Consider the following 24982-nt stretch of genomic DNA (forward strand, 5'->3'; position numbering starts at 1 on the left):
CCTAATAATCACCAGTCAGTCAGATTGTAAAATGTAAAAAGCTTGTAATATCTTGAAGATATAAAATGAGGTGAAATTGTAGCATCAGTTCAGTTCAGTTAGTCTAGAATGGTCTGTCTTGAGGTCTATTAAAAAAAAACTGAGGTAATGACAGTAAGGTGCGATAAGCCTCCCATCACCACAGTATGACGATGTCCTTGCAACCCTAGCATTGATGCTAACAATAATGGTTTTGTTGGGTACACCAAGAGAGATGGTCACGCTGCTTGCACGGACTACTGCTGGCATGCCTCAACTAACATTAGTTGAGAAGAGGTATGTAAGATTCGTGCTTTCCTCTCCTGTCAAAATGATAATCAGTGTTTTGTTTAGTCAGGAACTCCCATGTACTTAATCAAGGGAGAACAAACTGAAGATCAGCCAACAGAAGTGCCTAGTAATCTCAGTCAGTTAGATTTTTTTTTGAAACCTTGCTTATCCAGGGCTTTGATTTGTATTGACTGTCAGGACTGATAGTTTGTCTACCCTGTAATGAAGAGATCTTCACTGTCCAATGAAGGGATGAAGCCTCGTCTTGCCAAATGGATCAGTGGAAAGAAAAAGTAAATCAAATTGTAAGAGATCATTGGTCAATCTCAATTACAGACCTTACATATCACATTGTTTTTGATATCTCAACAAAAACACATTTTCAATGTACAAAAATGGCATTTTGATCAGATGTTGTTATTGGCAGATGCAGCTAAATGTCCAATGGGGAGAATTATTCATTGTGGGACTGGAGCATTTGTGATGTAATTGGCAGGAAAAAGAAGGAGAAAAACACAAAATAACCCAAGTTTATGGCTTTATTGTGTGGACGTGTGAAGTTGATTGTCAATTCTGTCTGTTTACATGAGGTCTGAAGGTACAGAAATTAATGTTCTTTAGGGCTGAGAGTCTGTGGTCATTGTAGGTAATTTCTGGAGAAAATTCAAAGTGCCAATTCGGGGCTGTGTAGGTATGGGGCATGCTGCTCCACCAAGCTGTAACTTATTTCATTTGAATGACACTTTATTCCTTTCTTGCATTTAAAGTGTTTATTAAGCAACAAGATAGATGTACACTTTTGACAAAGGAATGAAATATTTATTTTGATGTATTCTGATTTTATTTGGCAGGTCAGTTATTTATGTAGGAAAAAAAAACAAGCATAAGAACGACTGAAGCATTTGTAGTTGTAACAGTCTATACACTTGCCTCTTTCATAGAAAGGGGTTAGTCCTACATTGAGTGACAGGGACAGCTACTCTCTCCTTTTGGTCATGCATGGGTTAAATGATTCTTTGCCGTAATGACAGTATAATGGAGAATGCCTTGCTGCTGGTGTGAACGATGAAAGCAAGTGTCTTTCATAGCTTAAGGTATAAAGCTGCTTGGTTCAATCCAAGCTGAAAGTGTGGCTATCTAGCTTGAATCAACATTGTCTACACAACTGTAAGTAAATTGAGTGACAGGTGTGAGGTTGCATAAAATGGCTTCTCACTCCCATGATTCCTTTGAGGTGCTGACCAATGGGGAGTGGCAATGCACTGATGATGGTGTTTGGTCATGGGGTATATAAAGTAAAACGACCATGTTAGCACTTCTGAGTAGTTGGAGCATTCCCAGCCTTGCCTCGGGTGTAGGGATTGCAAGGGAAAAGCAAAACTACACGGCTAACACTCTGTGTAGTTTTGTTTTTTTGGTTCTTTTGAGGCTCAGCTGTTCTCACATTTGGATTTTCTGAAATATTTCTGGATAAGGAGATTTTGCCTGAAGATATAAAACTTCTGGGCTTAGTCCCATTGATTCTAGGCATCCTTGTGAATACAAGTAAGTGACTTTTGTTCCATAAATCTGTTGTTCATTGACCAATGTAGCAGTTCACATTCTTTAGAACAAGTTGATATGTATATGTCTTATTAAATCCTGAGAAAGGATGCAGAAAAACATAACATGTAATGTGTGGTAGCAACTAAAAACTTTAAAAGGTTATTATTTTGAATATATTGTTATTATCCTGGAATTATTTTAATTAACTACTTTTGAAATATGGAGCTTTTCCATCTTCAAGGTTAGTATACAGTGGAATGATTTGAGAATAGCCAAGAATAGCTCCTGATAGCATTAGAGTGGTGTCCCAGCTGCACTGTGATGTCTTTTTAAGGGAATCAGCAGTAGGGATATCAGTTGCACCTCCAGCTATGTGCCACATGGTGACTGTCAATCAAGCTTTGGACAGATTATTTTTGGACGCCGCCATTTCTGTCATTTTGCCTGACTCTTCAGATATAGGAAGTTATTTTAAAAAAATGGAGGTAATCTTCACTGAAGCACAGAATTTGTCTATATGAACTTGCAAATTCATCGTGGCTTAAAAGGAGGGGTATAGACATTTTAAGGAACAATGAAATAAAGATGAAATCGTGTGAAATTACTGTCAGTTGTAAATATTCTGAAAACTAATTTTCATTTCTATGATAGTTTGGTAAAATGGCCCTCCATTGTTCAGTTATAAAACCACTATTTTCACAGGGTATGGAAATGTATAGTCTTTAAGATTTAGACTTGGACTTCAAGTTTGTTTCTGATTTTATTTATTTATTTCCATATTTATTCTGGTATTTATTTTGTGCTGTAACATTGTAGTCTTTCACTGAAGAGTGACATTATCTACATCTACCTCCATATACAGTTACGAAGCATGTTGTGATCTACTGCTATTTTGTAATTAATGTTACTGATGGTACCTCTACTATTATTTAGAATGGTGTTTCCTTTTGATCATGTGCAGTGATTTTCACAATATACTGCAAATTAATTTGAAGCTTTCATTTATTGTTATGTACCCAGGTGAAATAAGTGTCATAAACTATATGTAACATTGTCTAAAATGTTATGAAGATTACTATTGGAAAACAAATTAAGACTGCTTTGAGTGGGATGTCATTCAGAATGGAATTTCTTTGTGATCATCTACATTGACCATTTTCACAATGTAATGCAGATTAACTTGAAACATTTTATTTTATTTTATTTATAATGTACCCAAGTGAAAGTAAATGTCATAAAGCTATTGACAAAGAAAATTATTATTTTTGTTTAAAGTAATGGCTGGTGGCACAGGAATATTGACTAAGTACTAAATACTGATTGATGACTCCCAGTTGCTGCTGCTAAGTCTGTGAGGTGTCAGTCACTGCTGGGACTGGGGGGTTTGCCCTGACACTCAGACCCCATGGTGCCACTGGTCTCTCAAGTGTCAGGTTGGAAAGGGCCAGGTGCTTTGGGGCTACACAACCAATTGGACAGTTTCTCTCTTTCCAAAACTGCTAATAATAACCCCTGCATTAAAATGTATACACATCGTTTAGAAATGCCCTCTTCAGATATAAAGTAGTCTTGAATCTTGGGAAGTGCACATATTTTAAATATATCAATAATAGTTACTTTGATGTCTTGTATTTCTTTTCCCAGGGTGCCTATCACCATGTCAACACAGGCGCCAACGTTCATACAGCCGCTGCAAAGCGTTGTGGCACTTGAGGGTAGTGCTGCAACGTTTGAGGCTCAAGTTAGTGGTAAGAAGGACATTTTTTGTGTACTCTTACAACATCTCTACAGCGCTGTATCTAATCTCCATGAAAGTACTGAAATAAATTGAACTTGACTACCTAACTTACCTGAATACCTGAACAATGACTACCTAAAATTAGGTAGTCATTGTTCTTTAAATCATGGTTGCCATGATTAACCATTAAGTTTTCGGTTATTGTCACAAAAGCAAGCAAACATGACCCAAATATTTAAAACTATCAGCTCTCAAAATACAATTTTCAAAATCATATTTATTTTATCATCCTCACACTTATATTCCCTAAATGTATGGTTGAATTTTACACACAGGTACTCCAGTTCCTGAGGTGAGCTGGTTTCGTGATGGCCAGGTTCTTTCTGCTGCCGCTCTGCCCGGCGCACAGATCTCGTTCAGCGACGGCCGCGCTGTACTGACGATCTCTGCCGTGACAGCCGCGCACAGTGGAAGATTTTCCGTACGAGCCACCAATGGTGCTGGACAAGCCACTAGCACTGCCGAACTACTTGTTACAGGTGAGAATGTTGTGATTCATTTCTAATGTAAAACTGAAGTGCTTTTTGGAAAAAAGACATTTGCATTGGGCTGTGGGGTGACTCATTTAGCTAAAACACTGTGTAATTCACCTTGTGGCAGGTATTGAATCCTGGCCAACTGTGTTGGGTGACCAAGATCAGGTGGTGAACTGTACTCTTTAAAAGTAGTCGAAGCTGGTGTATTTGCCTGTTTTCACAAAAATTATTGAGAGAATTCCTGCTATGAGCCAGTCCTTGAAATACAAGTTGTGCCCAGATTATGTGTCAAATGTGAAGGGGAATATGTGAATGGAAAATCTAAATTTAATGGTTTAAGTCAATATTTTTTAATATTAGTTTCACTACACTTCCTAAAGATGATTGTTATAAAATGTTCTGGTCCAACAAAAGTGCTTGAAGTACAGATACTGACCCTGCACTTGATATTGATGATGTTTGATTTTACAAACTTCATAAAACTTGCCAGTTTTGCTTTTGCCACAGTGGAAACTGATTTTGTCATAGTTTGCTTAATCCAACACAGAAATATTTTAATGTGTAATTTTGATGTTGGATAATAATGTCATTAAGATACTTCATTTAAAAAATGAAATGGTAAAATTCCACCTGCTTAGACATGGTGGAGAACGGAACTGTGGAACTTTTGAACAACAAGTGTAAATTTTGCAAGTAATAGTATTCCATGATTGTAGATCTTTCCAAAGATTTACTTACCCCTTAATAATGACTCATCAAAATAAGATTTTGTCCATTCTGACAAAGAATGTACACTGCCCTTCTAATATATGGAAATGATGATTTTTGCAGTATACTTAAGGAATTTGGATTTTAGATCAAAGTTGGACATGAGACAGAAGTACAGACAATCAGCTTTTATTTCATGGTGTTTACATGAAAATGGTATTTTGCCATTTGTACAGAAACAGCTGTTTTTGGGTTGTGTCCGATCATTTCTGCTTCAAATCAGAGCGATGATATATAATATTTGGTTTCTTAATGCAATAACTGCATCAATGACCCACTGACATCACCAAACATTTGGCATCTTCTTTGGAAATACCTTTCCAGGTCTTAACTGCAGCCACTTTCAGCTCATTTTTGTGTGGTTTGCATCTTCAGTGTCCTCTTTAGCAAGTGAAATGCCTGCTTGATCGGTTTTAATTCAGGTGACTGACTTAGCCAGTCCAAAATTTTCCACTTTTTCTCACTGATGAATGCTTTGGTCATGTAGGCAGTTTGTTTGGGCTCATTGTTTTGCAGCTGGATGAAGCCAGTGAGTTTGGAGGAATTTCTTTGTACATAGCCAAGCAGAAACTGAGATTAGATGCTTCTGTACGCTTCTGAATTCATCCTATTGCTGCCATCCTCTGTTACATCATCAACAGAGACGAGTGAGCCTGTTCCAGAAGCAGCCATACAGCATCATTCTTTGGATCATGGGCTGTTCCTTCCTTTCACCACAGTTTTGGCTTATCATCACTTTGGTGAAGGTTTATTTTGGTCATCTGTCCATGAAAAATGGATTCCTAGCATGGAGAAGAATCTATTTTTAGAAAGCATCTTGGCCACCATTAGTTGTATAGAAAATGCATGAACGCATGCGTCAGTACCCAAATTTTTCCATCATAATAGTCTTAATGTTTAGTTTATTGTGTCAATAAACACAGTCAGTGTCAGATATGACACAAAGAATTTTATTTTTGACTCATAAATGTTACGCGTGAAAAAAATCAATACTCAACTGCTTGGCTGAATACTCAGTTCTGGTTTGCTAGGACATGCGTGTTATTTATTCATATGTGCCGGAATACCTGCAAAAGTTCTATCATTGTTCTAAATGTATGGGCATCAGTCCGACTCAATAAATGAAGTGGAAATTTGTAAGAGCAAGCAAGCCAATAGTTACAATATAATACTTGGGTCCGTGTCAGCTTGATGTCCATGAATGACTCGATAGAGCGCAGCTAGTCTAGTTACAGCTTCACTACGTTTATAGTTTAGCCTCTGTTTCGAATATAATTAAGTATTCGCTTGGCTAGGTATCCGTTTTATAAAAACATTCTGCGAAACCATTTTGACTGAATTTTAACTGAATTTAAGTCAATTGTAATGAAAACACATTTTTCGTCAGTCTCCACATGTTGAAAACAAAGGCTAAAGCAAAGACACTCACTGCTCTTTTGTGTGTGAACAATCTATGCAAAAGGAAACACCTGAGCAATAGTTAACCCCTGTCATCTGTTAACTTAATTTTGCTCAACACAAAAGCAGCTGTATCTATAAAATGGTAAAACGTATATCTAGATTTGATTCCAGGTGTGGAATTTTCATTTGCAGTCCGTTGCTGTTGTCTCTGAACATGAGGACTAAATAAATGTCAATGCCAGTGAAGCACACCATCCCTAGGCAAAAAAAATGTGAATATATCAATCAGCGACATAGAAAAAACATTGGGTGTGTCAAAATCAAGTGTCTGATAAATTGTTAGAAATGTTCTGGTGAGCTCAGCAATAGCAAACGGCCTGGTAGGCCACAGTAGTCCCCCATAGTGGATGTCCAAAGAATACTTTTATTTGTGAAGAAAACCCCCTTTTCTACTGTCAAACAGATCAAGAACACTCTCCAGGACGTAGACATAAATGTGTTAAAGACTAAAATAAAGAAAAGACCACACCAGAATAACCTCTGAGGGTTCACTGCAAGATGCAAATTATGGTAAGCCTCAGGTACAGAACAGTCAGGTTACAGTTTGCTAAAAAGTACAATAAAAGAGAACTCTACAAGTTCTCTAGAATTCTGGAACAAGGTCTTATGGACTGCTATGGATGAGACAATTATTAAACTGTACAAAAGTGATGGAAAGAGGTGGAGTAAGAAAGGTGATGATTTAAAGAACCTCTTGATTCAAAGAATCTTCCTTCATCTGGCTTTGGGCTGTCTCTGGAACTGGCTCATTTTCTGCATTGTCGTTGTGACTCCTGACAGCAGCTGCAGGACATGGTCTCTGCTCAGATCCAACCAAATGCCTCAAAACTCAACAAACAAGGAGTTTTTCAGGGCCAAGAAGTGGAATTTTCTTGACTGGCCATTGTGGCCAAGTCAATCACCCATCTTGAATCCAACTGAATATGCATTTAACTTGCTGAAGACAAGGCTGCAGGCAAAACACCCTGAAAACATGAACATAATATTGCTGCAGTACAGGCCTAGCAGACCCTCACCAGGGAAGATACCCTGTGTCTGATGATGTCTATGGGTGGCAGACTTCTGGCAGTCATCGAATGTAAAGGATTTGCAACCAAGTACTAAATTTGACGAATTTATTTCCGATTTCATTATTTTGTTCTCTTTGCTCCCCTAAAAGGGGGAACTATGTATAAAAACGGCTGTAATTCCTACATGGGTCACCTGATATGGATGCAAATATTCTCAAATTAAAGCTGCTGTCTACATACACTCCGCTTTATTTCAAATCCAATGTGCTGGCGTACAGACCCAGAACAGCAAAAATTGTGTCACTGTCCCAGTGCAATTGCATGTATCCGTAAACCGACTCATTTTAGCACATCTGTGATTCTTTATGACCTAACCTTAATTTGTATGATGCATTTTGCATCTAACCTGTCCAAGGATCTCTTAATCAAAAATATGTTTTTTGTACATGAAGAATGTAAGTAGCACTACTGAAGCTCGATTTACCTTGCTGCCATTGACTGGTAACAATCTCGACAGCATGGAAATGCGATGTCGTTTTGGTTGGGTGTAATATATTACTTCTATTTTTTAATGTTGGTCACCGCACATCTGTGAGAGTTCTGTATAGCACAGATGGTTTTTGCTGTCAGGAAACAGCTAAATGTAATTTATGCATGGGATTAAAGGGTGTACACTTGTTGACTTATTTCATTTCATTGCACGTCCTTTTTTGTGAAGATGTGTATTTTGTTGGGCTTTGCCTTTGTTTATCTTCTGGGATTGTTTTTAAAAATTAATTATTGTAATACTAATTTCGTAACATGACAAGCTAAAATTGCTCATTTCAAGCAAGGGTGGCCAAATCTGGTTTCAAGCAGGGGTGGCCAAATCTAGTCCTGGGGGGCTGGTGTGATTGTTCGTATACACCAACACCAGTTCACTTGTAGACCACAGTAAATTATTTGTATAGACACACATACATTGTTCAACTGCGATTTATATAAAGGAATGTAGCTAAAATGTCAGATAATTAAAGAGAATTTGACATGAAATCCTGAAAGGGATATGACCCACCTTGCCTACCCCTGGATTAAATTATTTTGAATTTTGAATACTATTACATATAAATAATAATACGTCAGAAGACAAACTATTTTGACAAAACAAATTGTATTTATTTTCCACAATGAGAATAAACTATGAAACTGGCAAGTTTTTCCCTTCTGCTAAAGGCACATATTTGAACTTTTATTTACAAGACTTTCATTCTTTTTGCAGTGGAAACCGCGCCCCCCAACTTCATTCAGAGACTACAGAGTATGATCGTGAGACAAGGAAGCCAAGTGAGACTGGATGTTCGCGTGACAGGAATCCCTACACCTGTGGTGAAGTTCTATAGGGAGGGAGCTGAGATTCAGAGCTCCACTGACTTTCAGATTGTTCAAGAAGGAGACCTCTACAGCTTGCTGATTGCTGAAGCCTTCCCTGAAGATTCCGGAACATACTCCGTGAATGCCACAAACAGCAGTGGACGTGCCACATCTACAGCTGAATTGCTTGTTCAAGGTGAAATTTTTGTTCACGTATGAATATTATTTATCATTTGAATGTTGCTTTATACTTTCATGCTTTATAGGATTTTCATATTTTTGTCATTATTCTCTTTTATGTTTACATGGCTAACATGTCGAACATGAAATTGGCATCAGTAGTCTGTTCTGTTCATCCTGATGATGAAAGAAATAACAATATTTACAAATATGTAATTTTTAAATTACTTTTCAAAGCTCACTATGAATGCTGTGCTTTATGATTGCTAGGTGAAGAAGAAGCTGTACCTGCCAAGAAGACAAAGACAGTTGTGTCAACTGCTCAGATTTCCCGCCAGACAAGGGTTGAGAAGGTAAAGGATCTTGCTTTGCAGTGGTGATTTCTAAGATTAAATTATGAATATAAACCTAATAATCCATTTTTGTACACAGAGGATGGAGGGCCATTTTCAGGCCGCCACTAAATCCACGATGGAAATGCATGTGGAAGGAGCTGCACTTGCTCACCAGCTGCCACACAAAACCCCTCCACGTGTGCCCCCAAAACCAACTTCCAAGTCCCCGCCATCTTTAGTTTCCAAAGTTTCAGCCACACGCCATCAGTCGCCCTCTCCTGTGAGGCACGTGAAGGGGCCAACTCCAACTCCCGTCAGGTAAACCACTGTCATGGTGGCACAGCAACAGTGCACCCTACAGGATTTTATATTTTATGACATTTGAGCACAGCTTTGTTTTTCTAATTTGGCATAGCCAACTGTTTTAGGGCGGAGCTATTTAACAGTTGATTTGAACACCACGTCCTGTGTCCTATGCATATAATGAAAGGGAATAATTGAACATTTAAAAAAATTCTGGGACAGATGGAGGCAGATTTAAATACAGCATATTCAGTACTGAATTACTTGTCTTTGATGTACATGGTTTATTTTGCTCCAGGTGTCTGAAAATGATTTTCAGCTCAGTCAGAACATTAGCTGTTCAGAGAATGGAAAATCAGTTAATGTAAATAAGGAAACACATAAATAACATTTTTAGTTAGGCATAATAAATGTAATAAAATGCATGAAATCTGTTCATCCTCTGGTGTAGCTTAACAAAAAACGATTTTCAAAACTTTCAGCATGAGTGCCAAAGAATAATGTCTACTGCTAGAATGAGTCTTAAAATAAACTGAAGTAAAGCCACTGATAACTTTAAAATCTGTGTTTAAACAACCACAGCTTGGTTTACTGATTTGTGGCATTAACCCAAAGAAAAACTTCTCCAGGAAACAAAATATAAAATTCAGTGAAGTCTTTTAATATAAACTACAGTGCCTTTTAAAAAAAATTTTCAATCCCATTGCTCATTGTTGCAAGTTTGGTCCCTGATTTCTGACATTATTTTTTCACAGGTCTGTATCTCCTTCGCCCACAAGATTGTCAGTTTCTCCTATTAGACCTGTCAAGTCCCCAGTCATGACCCGTAAGCAGGTCACCCTCGGCCCAGACGTTCTCCCACCATGGAAGCAAGAGGACTATACAGAGGCCAGTTTTACCCGCATGATGACCGCTGGTGCCATCCAAGTCCAGACCACTGCAGCTCACGTACAGATGGAGCAGCGTTGGGAAGGCTCTTTTGGGATGCAGCAACAAGTGGCTGGAGGTGCTGGAGTGTCTGTCAAAGAGGTAAGAGAATCTTCTTCACCTGCAAACAACAATGTACCAGTGCCACCTGGTGGTGCATTAGCGGGATGTGCAAATGTGGTGATTGCTTTTTAAAAAAAAAAGCTGTTCCAACCCTTTATTACCACAGTGGATCTGAGTTGAAAGGTTTTATTAATTATTTTGCATTGTAGGTGCAGAATTTTCTTTTCTTTTTACTTCTCTTCCAAAAAGGGGGTACGGAGAATTCTTGTCAATGAAATTTATGTCATGCTTATGACTGCTGCATCCTAACCCCTGACTCGTTTATAATAGGACCAGCATGAAAGTGACAATGCAAACGCAGTAGCTACCGTTGTATCTGCCGTGGACCAGGCTCGTTGCCGTGAGACACACTCTGGTTTTCTAGAAAGGACCGCCACAGAAACAGGTGTCACAGCTACGCATTTAAAGAGCGTGAAAGAGCAGGTAGCTGAGACGTAAAGTTCACTTCTCATCCAGTCATACCTCTCACTCTCCCATTTTCTTAACATTTTAAGTGCTGTACTTAAATCATAAATTTAACACATCATTCTTCCTTGTATTCCACCCTATTATTTTTTTCCATTTTTATCTCCACATTTTTTTATTTGCTTAATGATTTTCTAGTTTGAATACAACATGTTTTTGATTTTGTATTAATTTGTGATGCGTCAAAAGGAAAAGCACAAAGCATCTAAAGATATGCCTGTCTCTGTGGTGGCTCATGACGTGACAAAAGATGCAGATAAAGTTAAAAGCCCAATTGGAGAGGCTACTTATACCACAGGAGTAGAGCTGCAGTTGCAAGACCAGGTATATTTGCCATGGAACTGTGTGCCAATGTATGTCCTTTTATTTTTTGTATTAATACACCAAGAAAGATCATTTGTGTTTCCCATTCATGTTTAAACAGGAAACTTAGACTTTGATGCACTTTTACTTTTAACACTTTCTACCTTAACATGCAATCATCTTGTTACTGTCTAGTCCCATTGGATATTTCAACCTTTTTGAATTCCCTCCCTTTTGAAGTATATTTTGCCTTGTCCACCTAGAAAATGAAACTGAAAGGCACAATTCTGCTAGAATGTCATGGTTCTCCCAATATGACCTCAACCATCCTCCTCATTTCACAGTGAATTTACCTTTGCTAAGTTGGTGATAACAGCATAATAACATCTTATCTTATTCTTTACTTTGCAAAGAGTATACCAGAAATTGAGAAAACAACAGCAGTGGCTACAGTGGTTGCTGTTGTTGACCAGGCCAGAGAGAGAGAGCCGGTCAGCACTGTGGCAGAACACAGAGTAATGGAAAGCTCCACAGCCATAGACACACAGATGGTTCAGGAGCAGGTAGCTGGAGATGACACACTTGTGTTTACCCATCTACATTCACGTTACCAGCATCTCACATCACTTTTTCTCCAGTGTCCAGTGTTTTCTCCAGTGTCCAGTGTCACCTGGTAGCAACACAACCATCACCTTGGAGCATGTGTTAAAAGTCACCTGATATGTGTTAAAAGTCACCTGATAACAGTTCTAATCTGTGGAACTGCTGCGATCACACGCAGTGTTCATCTCTGGTGACATGTTATTCATAACCTGCTAACTCTAGGTCAGCCTGTTGTTGATATCACCTCTGTATTTTGAAGTTTGCCGTATGCACATTTGTTTGCAGGTAGTATCAAATGCCTTTTATGATATTAAATATATGTGCCTGAACACAAATGCTGCCTGTTGTCTCCAGGGTGAGGGTGGGAAAAAGGCGGAGGCAGTGGCCACAGTGCTAGCTGCTGTTGACCAAGCACGCATTCGAATGCCTGTGCATGAAGAGGGTGGTCATGTTGAAGAGAGGACCATACAGCATGACTTAATACAGCAGTCTGCAACTGTACAGTCTACAAAGCAGCAAGTCACCTCTGAGATGGTGAAAACTGAGGCTGTGCAAATGCCTACAATCCAAATCCCTTCCGCTGAAAAGAGTGCCGAGTTTGCTCAGGTTCGATGTCTTTTCATTTAGAACAAAAGGGTTTCACATAATAGAACGTCCTGCCATTTTGTAAAATTTCTTGTGGTTATCTTCATTCAACTTATACTCTGTTGGTTGATATAGATTGAAAGAAGTAAAGAAACCATCACCCATGTGGACACTGAACTTGCGCCTTCCCCAATTCCACATTTCACTGTTTCAAAAGTTACTGTTCCTAAACCTGAACATAGCTATGAGGTAAGGATGACAAATGTCAGGCAATCAGTGTAACACAATAACTTTAGTATCAGCGAGTATTGTAAAATTTCATATGGTTATCATCATTAACCTTTTACTCTGTTGGTTGCTATAGATTGAAAGAAGTAAAGAAACCCTTTCCCATGTGGACATTGCTCTTGCGCCTTCCCCAATTCCGCATTTCACGGTTTCAAAAGTTACTGTTCCTAAACCAGACCATAGCTATGAGGTAAGAATGAGAAATATCAGGCAATCAGTGAAGTACAATAACTTCAGAATCCGAGTATTATCTATACGTTGTTGAAATGAATATATATGTAGGTTGTAGGTGTTAATTGGATCTGAAGTCTACTGGGTAAGGACAGTAAGACTGTAGCTACTGATCCTCATTATCGCCAGTGGATTGGAGTCCCAGTGAATGGCGGGCAATTGGCCAGAAAAGGTTTCATTTGGCAGGGTAGGCCCTGCTTTATCCCATAAAAGCAATTTTCCTTGTTGATCAGCCACCTGCAATCTTCTTGAGTTCAGTGACTTAACACGGTCTTTAGCATAGAAGCTGCTTTATCTCAATTGAGCTTGACTGTGTTTTTGTCGGATGCGCATGGCACTGTGCATCTTCCTGAATTGAATTACAACGAATGGACTGGACTACAAATTTTGATTGGTCATTGCAAATTGTGTATAATGTGATGATCTCCACATTGAACAAAACATTTGATTTAATAATGGGAATAGGTCTGTCAGTTTGACTGACACATTTGAAATGTGAAGATTGATGGCCACCACTGCTGTGCTCATATTTCAGCAAGTTAGCAAGTGCCCTGTGATAGGCCTATTTTAAGTTAAGCTTTAAGTATAGGTTCCTGCTTGCCTGACATGCAATTTTTTCTCTAAGTAGATTCATAAACACATTTACAGTTTCACCGTTTAGTCTAACTTTAATAACATACTTTAAAGCTGCATTGGTGCACCGTGTTCTGTGACAATGACACTAAACTCATTCCAACCTCATTTGTTCTTCAATTAAAAAACCCATTTAATCATGTCCTTATTATTAGGGGAAAAAACGCATATGTATGTGCTCTTTAAATTAATTGTAACCATTTAGTATTTCACATCCTCATTCATCTGAGCTTTCTAAATAACTAATTTGAATGATTCTTTTGTGGCTGAAAAAATCCCGCAAAGCAAATGTATAAGAATGTTTTACAGTGAGGTTGTAACATTTTTGTTCTTGGGTTGGTTAGGTTTCAATAGCAGGCTCTGCTATTGCTACACTGCAGAAAGAGTTATCCTCTACTTCTGCTGGTCAAAAGATCATCAGGCCCGTCAAGCCTCCTTCTCATAAGACTGTGGAGATGAGAGAAATGCCTGAGCCAGTCCCATCTCCCTTTAAAGAAACCACAGAAAGATATCAGACATATTTGGGAACCCAGTTACAGAAAGATACAGGCACTTCTTTTACAGGGGGTATGGAGCAGAAGTATGAACAATGGGAGCAACAGGTTTGTAGCCCAGGTTGCTTCCCCTTACTAGTCACTCTAACATTGTGTGGATTCCTACATTACTGGCCTCTAACTGTTCCTTCCTCACAGTTGGTTGTAAGCCACTCCTGGACCTGACCCTGCTTCATTGCAGCATCCACTTCCTTCTTATAATCTGCAGTCATCATCCTTTATTTTGTTTTCCCCCCACCATTGAATTTGCTCTAATCACTTTGGCATTTATGGTTCATCAGTGGGAAACGCTTCACAAGTTCCCGTCTTCACCCTCCTCCATACTTACAATACAATTGCCTTTGTTTGAAATTAAACTTTTCATTTTCTGAAGTATGACACTGACACAAATATGGATGCTTTACAGGTCACTGAGACGGGAATCGTACCTTCTCCTGCAGAAGAAGATGTGGTGCCACCCACCCTTGTGGCTGTAAGAATTTTTTGGTGATATTACACAACATATTTTTGAATTGTCTTCTCACTTCATTTTGTGGACTGAATTAAAAATGTTTTTTTTCTCAGGGCTTGAAGAATATGAATGTCATGGAGGGAGAATCTGTGACACTGGAGTGCCAGATATCTGGTCACCCTGCCCCAGGCATCATGTGGTTCAGGGAGGACTACAGAATCGAGAGCTCCATTGACTTCCAGATTACCTATGAGAATGGATACGCCCGTCTGGTAATCCGTGAGGCTTTTGCTGAGGACAGTGGACGTTTCACCTGCACAGCCACCAGTGAGGCTGGAACAATCAGCACCTCCTGCTACCTGCTTGTCCAAGGTATAGAACACAAAGCAGTTAATGCATTGTGGCTTTGTAATAATGAGCATTACTTTTAAAAAGATGTGTGCATTTCTGTTGCAGTATCTGAAGATATTGAGAGCAGAGAGGCAATTACCACAACGGATGTCTCTCAACAAATTCAAATAACTCAGGAGAAACAGTGAGTCTATGCATACCTATATTTCTAATTATTGAAGCTTTAGAAACTCAGAGTGGGAAAACAGGACAATGAAAACTGAATACCTTTACAAATACAGAACACCCCGGGGTGTATGCACTACCTTATCTACTAAGCTGTTATATATTTTTTTTGAATTTGTACTGACTTGTTTTTAAATGTCTCTCTAGCATTGCCATTGAATCCAAAGCCGAAGCCATATCAGAAGTAAGCGGCATCACAGAAACTGTGGAATCTGGAGCAGAGGTGGCTCCCTTTTTTGTGACGAAGCCCACTGTGCAGAAGCTAGTGGAAGGTGGGAGGGTTGTCTTTGAGTGCCAGATTGGGGGCAGTCCCAAACCCCATATATACTGGAAGAAGGCAGGAGTGGCACTTACCACTGGATATAGGTACTTTTATTCAATTACTTTTTCTGTTTTTTTTACAAATGGTTTTGAGTTGTGAATTAAACTGAAATTAAATTAATTTATTACATGCATTTTAGGTACAAAGTGATTTACAAAAAGGAAACTGGGGAGTGCAGGCTGGAGATCTCCATGACCTTTGCTGATGATGCTGGAGAGTACTCAATCATTGTCAGGAATAGGCTGGGAGAGGCCTCTGCCTCTGCTCACCTTCTAGGAGAAGGTCAGTTGCATAAAAATAACTAAATTTAAAAGTTAAACAATACAAGCTTATGGAAAAATTGACATACACAGCAACTCAAGGTTCCAAACAACTTGTCAGTTATATAGACATATATATCCTCACAATGGCACTTGATTGTCTGTTAACATTCCACATTGGGGTTTTCTTTCACAGAGGAATATGAAGCCTACATGAAGAAATATGAGATGACTTTTAAGACTGAAGTAACCACAATGGTGGAGGAGCCAAAAGTGGCTGATATCCCTCCTGTGGTTGTGAGCGAATATGGGAAAGAGCAGATCCGCACCACTCAGCAGATAAAGATGATAAGGACCTTTGTCTCAGAGCAGGTGTGGAAATCAAAATAAATCTAAACATGTTATACATTGAGAACAGTGCATGATGGCATGCATTAAATATTTGTGAGACAAAACTTTTTCATGAGTAAAGTAAAACTTGTATGTAATACTCTTACATTTTTTCATGTGACTGACAAAAAAAATAGGCAAGTACAGATGTTACTCATTTTGGTAGTTTATTTTGCCACTTGTTTTGACCAGCTTTGTCTCAGTGCCACACGTTGTTATTTAACACACTTATTTTTTATGGATAGGAATTCCAGATCTCTGCTTTTGAGGAGAGGTTAATCCACGAGATTGAAATCCGCCTTCTTAAGATAACGTATCAGGAACTGGTGACTGAAGATGGGGAAGAAATGATCATGACAGAACAGGAGGCTGTGGAACCCACTTTTGACACTCCTGTGAAGAGCTACAGGATCTTGGAAGGCATGGGAGTCACCTTCCACTGCAAAGTGGCAGGAACCCCACTGCCCAAGGTATTCTGGCATTAAAGGGTTTATTTTAATAAAGCCTGTGTGTTTAAATGATCCAATCAGTCAGAATCAACTGACATAATTTCTGTTGTGTGTTGACTTTACAGAAACACAGTTGCCATGTATTTTCAATGTTTTCTGACTTGTTTTCAACAAAAATATCCCCTAAAAATTACACGCTATGGACTTCCTATTTTTATTTTAATAATTAAAATAACTTAAGTCCTCATATTTTCCAACCTGTTTAAATACATGAATAAATGACAATCCTTGATTGCCTGAAAGGCTAGTTCTTGTCATCATATGCCCTGATGATTTTAACTTGCATTTGGAATATTGATTGTCTTTCAAAACAACTAACAGTAGTTAATAAATGTCATTCTTTTACAAAGTAAGACATATACACTTCTGAGCTTGCAGCTGTTCTGATCCAAAATTATAAATAAAAAATATTACATATTAAGCCTTATATCTTGCTATTTTTTGTAGTCAGGTTTTTCCGAAGCAAACAGTATCTTTTCAGTTAAAGCATGCAATTTGACCAGGGCTATCAAAAGTTTTGCATACCACTGTAGGGCACCCCATTTATGTCCGTTGTCATAGTAATACACCAGATTCAATATATATATATATATATATATATATTTTTACAATTTTGGTTCAAGTTATGTCTTGGACCAAAACAAATAATAACAGTCTACCTAAGCATTAACTTAACTTGTTATATAACTATTGTTTTGTTAACTGGAACAACCTAATGTATATAATTACATTTCTTATTTCTTATATCCTTCTGATTTGCAGATTGCATGGTACAAAGATGGCAAGCGCATCAGGCATGGTGGTCGATATCAGATGGAGTTTCTCCAGGATGGGAGGGCCAGTCTGCGTATCCCAGTGGTGCTGCCAGAGGATGAAGGTGTCTACACTGCCTTGGCTTGTAACATGAAGGCAAGTTCTGTCAGCTCAGGGAAGCTGTACGCGGAGCCCACTGCACCAGTCGGAGCTCAGCCCTACATACCACAACCTGAAGCAGTCCAGAGAATCCGGTAAGATTTATCTGCATTTTTCATGTTCATTTTTTGTTAATGCAGACACTATTAAATGGTTAAAAAAGCTAACTGGCTTACTTAGAAAATGTCAAACACAACATTGTGGGCTAGTATCCTACCAAAAAGTGTTCTTTTTTTGTATTTTTTGAGGACCCTCAAAAATCTTGCTATTAGTAGGATAGACAGGTTCTAGCCTCACCTGTCAATGCTTAAATATTAACCAGACAGTCTTTGCACTGAAATGTGGAATAACTACACATAGATTTGATGATGTTCTTTGCCAATAAAGCATTGAGTTAATTCTGATGAAACACAATCTTGTGGGGGCAGGAGTCCAACTGGAGCTGGTGATTCAAAGACAGAACATTCTCTGGTGGTGCTGCCATACATAATGTCCACAATTAAACAAACCCTAGTCTTTACTTGGCCTTCCAGATTCATGGTCACAGAAGATCTTAATAATCTTAATAAAAGTAACCATGAGGAATAGTTAACATGGCATACGATTTTAAGTGCACAAGGCAGCAATCAAGGTAGCTAACTACTATAATGACTAGGGCCACCAGTTTGTCTCCACCATGTGACCTGCAGGGATTTAAACTTGTATTTCAATGGTTATCCTGCAGTGGTCCCCATAGGCTCTCCAAAGGCACAGTTAAATGACTCATCATGCAATTGAGTTTCTAACTGAGATGTGAATAAAAACAATTAGTTGACCTAATATGGTTGGAGTCTGAGGAAGGAAAGTGAAAATGCATGGAAGTTTGAATGCTGTAAAAAGCAAATCTTTGAGTGAATGAGTGAAGGAGTATTGGCCTGGTACACTGCATACTGATTGAAATTATTTTCCACTACTTGAAATTTAACAATAAATTATGTAAAGAAGATAACAAAGGACTGTCATTTAAACACTAAAAAACATTAATTCAGGTCTGAAATCAACACCGAGGGGCAATCATTTGTCAGAAGGGGAAAAGACTTGAGCAGTGACTGGATGCCATTCAAGATTTAATACGTATTCTTGTGTGCAAATATTCCACTTTGACAAAAGTATGTACTGCAGACCACCACTTTGCATAAAATTAACAATTCAAGAACTGGTTGAAACAACCAAATCAACAAATGATACAGACAATTGTATTTTACATATTTTATGAGTCCCTGGATGAATTCTGGAATACAACTGAAAGATATTTACAAACCGTACTCAAAAGGCTAAATGATACTTGGTTGTTGTAGCTAACTCAGCTGATGCAGAATGATGTGTGTTGTCTTCCTATGGACACATTTTCACCAAGCATCATGAATCAGTGACAAAAGAGACTTATACAACTGGACATGATAAAATATAATCACCAAATTTTCATTTATGTAGGACATTCACCACTTTTAATTTATCTTTTTTTGTTCTAATATACCTCAGCAGTAGTGCCTTCTCCCATATTGTTTATGTTTTTACTGCAAGTAGTCTATTGTAATCAACCAAAGCAAGCTGTACAAAGAAGGAAGGTCCAAATTGAAGAGGAAGTGCAAGTCAGGGGGAGTTATAGACCTAGATGTAGGGTGGATGCTTCAAATGATAAACTTTCATAGCCAACCATATCAAGCAAAAGAGACCTGCCACCATTTCTCAGATTACAGCCAGCCTGTGCCACAAAAGTTTTTACACTTTTCCACTCTGTCAGAGATTGAGCATCTGGAAATTAAAGCTAGCCAGGCTCTAGCTAATAGCTAACATTTTGTTAGTTTAACAATCTGTGTGTTCTGTAGGATTCCAGTTAGTTGGTGCCCATATAAATTAATAGTGTATTTTTACTACATCAATTTTAAAACCATACAGACAAATTTTGTTGGCAAACTGAAGACGCAATCTCAACTGAATGGAGAAAAACAAAATGAAACTAGTTCTATGCACTGATCTCTGTAAATGTCTCCTCTCAGTTCCACATCGCCACGCTCCCTGAGCCGCTCTCCTGGACGTTCTCCTGGTCGCTCTCCCTCACGTAGACTGGACGAGACAGATGAAGCCCAGCTGGAGAGACTGTATAAGCCTGTATTTGTCATGAAGCCCTCCTCCTTCAAGTGTGCTGAGGGGCAAACTGCCAGATTTGACTTAAAAGTGGTTGGCAGACCCATGCCTGAAACCTTCTGGTTCCACAATGGTGAGTTAGATATAGTGCAGTTTTCTGAATTTATTGCTTTTTATCTGATCCTATCTGGGTCATCACTGGAAATCACAGATGCAAATGGGAGGTTTATATTAATTATGAGATATGCAAATATCATCCATGTGTAATGCCGTGTTTATATTTCTCAGACTGTCCGTTACAAAATCATGCTTAACTGCTGCCATATTTTTTTATGTTTTACAGGACAACAAGTGGTCAATGATTACACTCACAAGATAGTGGTAAAGGAAGATGGAACTCAGTCACTGATTGTGGTCCCAGCCATGCCCACTGACTCTGGGGAATGGACCGTTGTGGCCCAGAACAGAGCTGGAAAGACTTCCATTTCCATGACTCTCACAGTAGATGGTATGATGTTTTTTAATGAAAGTATACTTGCATTATAATAATTAGATTCTTGCATTGACTATAATTTCATATGTGTTTTCACAGCTAAGGAGAACTTGGTGAGACCCCAGTTTATTGAGAAACTGAGGAACATTAGTGTCAAGGAAGGCACTCTGGTAGAGCTGGCCGTCAAAGCAATAGGAAACCCACTTCCTGATATTGTGTGGCTGAAAAACAGTGATATCATCTCCCCACAGAAGTATCCTAACATCAGGTAATACCTTACCTCCAAATGGCCACCATAGTGCCAGCATAACTTTGTTCCTGTATTGTTAACCAAAACATTTAATGAGAAAGAATATAAATAGAATACTAGCTGCATCAGTTTACATACCATCTGGATTACATACCTTATTTTCATTATTTTAATTATTTAATTACCCCAGTCATATAATCTGACATGTTTGCTTCCTTTTTTCGAAAAGTCCATGAAGCAGTGATGATAACCTGTTTTGTGTCAAACATTTTCAAATGGTTGAGTCTATAGTTGTTTTCACACATGCCGTATTCACTTTTCATTAGTGTAGTTGCCTCTCTTGTTCATACAACGAGGGGCTAATTGGTATTTTACCAGGTTAATAGCATGTGCACATGATGATGCCAGTAATTGTAGTCTGAACAAGCAGTTGTCAAGTACTCCAAAAGACCTCTTGGGCAAGTAGGTCCAGATAATAACTAAGACATATAGATACTGTGCCTGCGAGGTATGATGTCACTAACTAGTTTACTACCCAGAGAGCCAAGCTAACCTTTGCTTAGTACTTTAGTTTGCTAATTGAAAAAGTGAATTGTAACAGTGAGTGTCCTGTCATATTTTAATGTGCACATACTCCAACTTCTAAAATAAATTTAGAAAATAAGGTAGGCATATATTTGGAGTTTATGCTTCATATACTTAATTATTTTTTTGCAGTAGTGAGGAAATGTAGCTTGATGGATGTTTTTGTGAAATAAGTGGAGTTTTGCGTGCTTGTTCAGTAAATGTTAAGGTTTTATTCACAGCAAAGTCGAAACTGAATATTTCTATAACGGTTATTAGGTATTGAGCTGGCAAATTGCTGGAGTAAGTTTTCTAAAATGCAGACTCAACATAAAAACATAATAACTTAAGAAGTTATGATGAGAACAGGCCATTCAGCGCATCCATCCATCCATTATCTATACCCGCTTATCTTGAGCAGGGTCACAGGCTCAACGAGTAAAGGCCCCACTACTGAGTCCTGTGGAGCCTACTTTGTACTGGACCATGCTCTGATGCGATTCGTCCTTCCATGACACTTTGAGTTTGGCCGTTCAGGAAATTCAAGCCCATTCTGCTATGACTCCTGTGTTTCCTACTAATTTCATTTTTATTATAAGCCTCTCATGTGGCACTGTGTCAAAAAACCTTTGGAAATCCAAATAAATCATGTCATAGGCCTGAATCATGTCATTAAACAATGTAGCTTCCTAAAAAAAGTCAAAGCATTTCGATAAAAAAGACCTCCCCTTGCGAAACCTGCGCTGGGTATCACTTAAGGTGCTATTGTTTTCAAGGAGTAATTACATTTGGTCTCTAATGATTGATTAAAGTATTTTACATATAATGCAAGTTAAGTTTTTGCACGAAGTGCATCTGCCTTTTCACTATATTTGGTCCACTGCTGATGGTTCTTGGCCTACTGGAGTCTTTTCTTCTTGTTAAGAACACACAGCAAGGGCTTTTTCACGGATAGACATCCTTCTAGACCAGCAGGTCATAGTTGCCGTTTCACTGCAGTCAGGGGATCTAGTTGATATCTAGTTGCACTGAGTTCTTCCTGTACTTGTCGTGGAGTTTTACAATGGTTGATAGACAATACTAGATATTTGACTACTGCCTCTTGATCTTCCTGGTCTTCTCCTGTTAACATTCCTGCCCATTGGCTGTGGCTAGGGCTTCAAACCTGTTGGACAGTCTCAAGCCTAGGTTGACGGGAGGATTTTTCTTGTGTTTTGCTTCCCTAATGGTCATGGTTTTCTAGGGGTTGAGGGTTGATTGCTTTCGGCTTGTGTGATCCAATGAACCACCAGCAGCGCTGATCAGTTTTATCCTTTTCTAGAATTACTATCTGGCAGAAAAGATTGTGATTGTCTATGCATTTATCGCACTGGTAGTTTGAGACAAATGGTCAGGATGTACATCTCACAAGCCTGGCTTTTGGGTAGTTTCTGACAAAATTGTAAAAATAAATGTCTTAAGGATTTATTGCTTCAGAATTAACAGAAATGAGGATGTTAATTCATGTGAACATTTATTACAGAATTGAAGGCACCAAAGGGGAAGCAAATTTCAAGATCGCCTCTAGTGTAGGCTCTGATAGTGCCTGGTACACAGCCACAGCCATCAACAAGGCTGGACGAGACACCACCCGCTGCAGGGTCAACATAGAAATGGAGTCTGCTGAACCTGAGCCTGAGAGACGACTTGTCATCCCCAAGGGAACCTACAAAGCCAAGGAAATTGCAGCTCCAGAGTTGGAGCCCTTACATCTCCGTTATGGTCAGGAGCAGTGGGAAGAAGGGGACTTGTATGACAAAGAAAAGCAGCAGAAGCCACACTTCAAGAAGAAGTTGACCTCAGTCAGGCTGAAGCATTTTGGTGCTGTGCATTTTGAATGTAGGCTTACTCCTATTGGTGACCCCACCATGGTAGTGGAGTGGCTGCATGATGGGAAACCTCTGGCAGCAGCTAACAGGCTGCGAATGATCAATGAGTTTGGCTACTGCAGTCTTGACTATGAAGTGGCTTACAATAGGGATAGTGGTGTAATCACCTGCAGAGCAACAAATAAGTTTGGAGTTGATCAGACCTCTGCTACCCTGATTGTGAAGGATGAGAAGAGCCTTGTGGAAGAGTCTCAACTACCAGAAGGTAGGAAGGGAATGCAAAGGATTGAAGAGATGGAACGCATTGCCCATGAAGGGGCTCTTGCAGGAGTCACAACTGAAGAGACATATGAGAAGACTAAGCCTGACATTGTTCTTCTCCCTGAGCCGGCGAGGGTATTAGAAGGGCAGACTGCCAGGTTCCGCTGCAGAGTGACTGGATACCCTGTGCCTAAGGTGAACTGGTACCTCAATGGGCAACTCATCAGGAAAAGCAAGAGGTTCAGGCTCCGCTATGATGGTATTTACTACCTTGAGATTACTGATTGCAAATCTTATGATTCAGGAGATGTGAAAGTAATGGCAGAGAGCCCTCAAGGTGTGGCTGAACACTGTGTGAAACTGGAGATTCAGCAGAGGGAGGACTTTAGGTCTGTTCTTCGTCGTGCCCCTGAGCCAAAGGCTCCAGAATCTGGTACTGAGCATGGACGGGTTCACTTTGAGGTTGTCAAGGTTGAGAAACCCCCTGAGGCTGCTCAGGCCAAAGAAATTGTGAAACTAAGAAAGACTGAAAGAGTCGTCCATGAGAAACCAACAGAGGAGACAGAGGAGCTGAGAAGCAAATTTAAGCGTAGGACAGAGGAAGGCTACTATGAAGCCATCACTGCTGTAGAGCTCAAGTCTCGTAGGAAGGATGAATCCTATGAGGATATGCTAAGGAAAAGGAAAGAGGAACTTCTTCATTGGACCAAAGAGGTGTCTGAGGAGGAAAAGAAAAAGGAAGAGGAAAGAGGCAAAGTGACCATTCCCATAATCAAACCAGAAAGAATCGAACTCTCTCCTAGCATGGAAGCTCCAAAGATTCTGGAACGCATACAGAGCCAGACAGTTTCCCTAACCGAAGAGGTCCACTTTAGAGTTAGAGTGGTTGGGAAACCCGATCCAGAGTGCCAGTGGTTCAAGAACGGAGTTCTGCTGGAGAAGTCAGAGCGTATTTATTGGTACTGGCCCGAAGACAATGTATGTGAATTAGTGATCAAACATGTTTCAGCAGAAGATTCCGCTAGCATTATGGTCAAGGCTATCAACATTGCGGGAGAGACTTCAAGTCATGCTTTCTTGCTTGTACAAGGTAATGTACTAATATTCAACTTTCAATTCTCAAATCATTCATAAAACAATGTACTTGTTTAATTCTTGACATACAGTACAATACAATACAGGAAACTTGTTTGTACTTTTGCAGACGCTAGGCTTGAGACCTAGAAAACTTGGAATATTTGTAATAAAAATTAAAAACACACTAGTAATTTCTAAAATTATTCTATTTCTTAATGAATTAACTGTGTACTGGAACTTTTAAAGCAAGATATTGGTAGAGATACTAATTAAAATTTTTCTAAATTTTATTTTATCATGAACAAGGGATTCCAACATATTATTTGTTCATTATTTTAGCAACTTAAAAACATCATTAAGTAATGTAATATGACTTTTTAAGATTTAAGAACTACAGGGGCAGAAAAAAATTAAATATTTTGTGTGTTAATGTAATTGGCTATTTTTTTGATGGGAATGGCAGCAAATACCCATGACAGATGGTACAAATTGCTTGACTTCATGGTGAATGATTTGAATTTATTTTAACTTGAAAGATGGAAGAAATTTTCCTGCAAAAGACAAAAAAGAAATAACCAAATTTTATATTAAAACAAATATTTGTACATTTTTTCCTGTTTCATAGGGAATGTGAGATATATATTTCCACAATTTTGTCAGTGTTGATATTACCTT

The 24982-nt window shown here is 38.8% G+C and overlaps 1 protein-coding gene across 1 annotated transcript in view; it reads left to right on the plus strand.

Annotated features, from left to right (window-relative positions):
* Window positions 1-1646: 1646 nt before the first annotated feature.
* Window positions 1647-24982, plus strand: part of LOC118222800 (titin-like) — a 210973-nt gene continuing 187637 nt past the window's right edge. The window contains 26 exon segments of the mRNA XM_035408657.1: window positions 1647-1854; window positions 3499-3602; window positions 3928-4131; window positions 8626-8913; window positions 9168-9250; window positions 9330-9550; window positions 10291-10564; window positions 10856-11008; window positions 11240-11374; window positions 11767-11916; window positions 12311-12562; window positions 12677-12790; window positions 12906-13019; window positions 14038-14295; window positions 14654-14719; window positions 14812-15070; window positions 15155-15233; window positions 15422-15640; window positions 15736-15878; window positions 16053-16228; window positions 16492-16716; window positions 17518-17762; window positions 19707-19927; window positions 20138-20302; window positions 20387-20555; window positions 22624-24320. Of these exon segments, the coding sequence (XP_035264548.1) occupies window positions 3512-3602; window positions 3928-4131; window positions 8626-8913; window positions 9168-9250; window positions 9330-9550; window positions 10291-10564; window positions 10856-11008; window positions 11240-11374; window positions 11767-11916; window positions 12311-12562; window positions 12677-12790; window positions 12906-13019; window positions 14038-14295; window positions 14654-14719; window positions 14812-15070; window positions 15155-15233; window positions 15422-15640; window positions 15736-15878; window positions 16053-16228; window positions 16492-16716; window positions 17518-17762; window positions 19707-19927; window positions 20138-20302; window positions 20387-20555; window positions 22624-24320 (6001 nt within the window). The 5' untranslated portion in view covers window positions 1647-1854; window positions 3499-3511.

This window comes from Anguilla anguilla, chromosome 3 (genome assembly GCF_013347855.1).
Source record: "Anguilla anguilla isolate fAngAng1 chromosome 3, fAngAng1.pri, whole genome shotgun sequence".
Classification (NCBI taxonomy): Eukaryota; Metazoa; Chordata; class Actinopteri; order Anguilliformes; family Anguillidae; genus Anguilla; species Anguilla anguilla.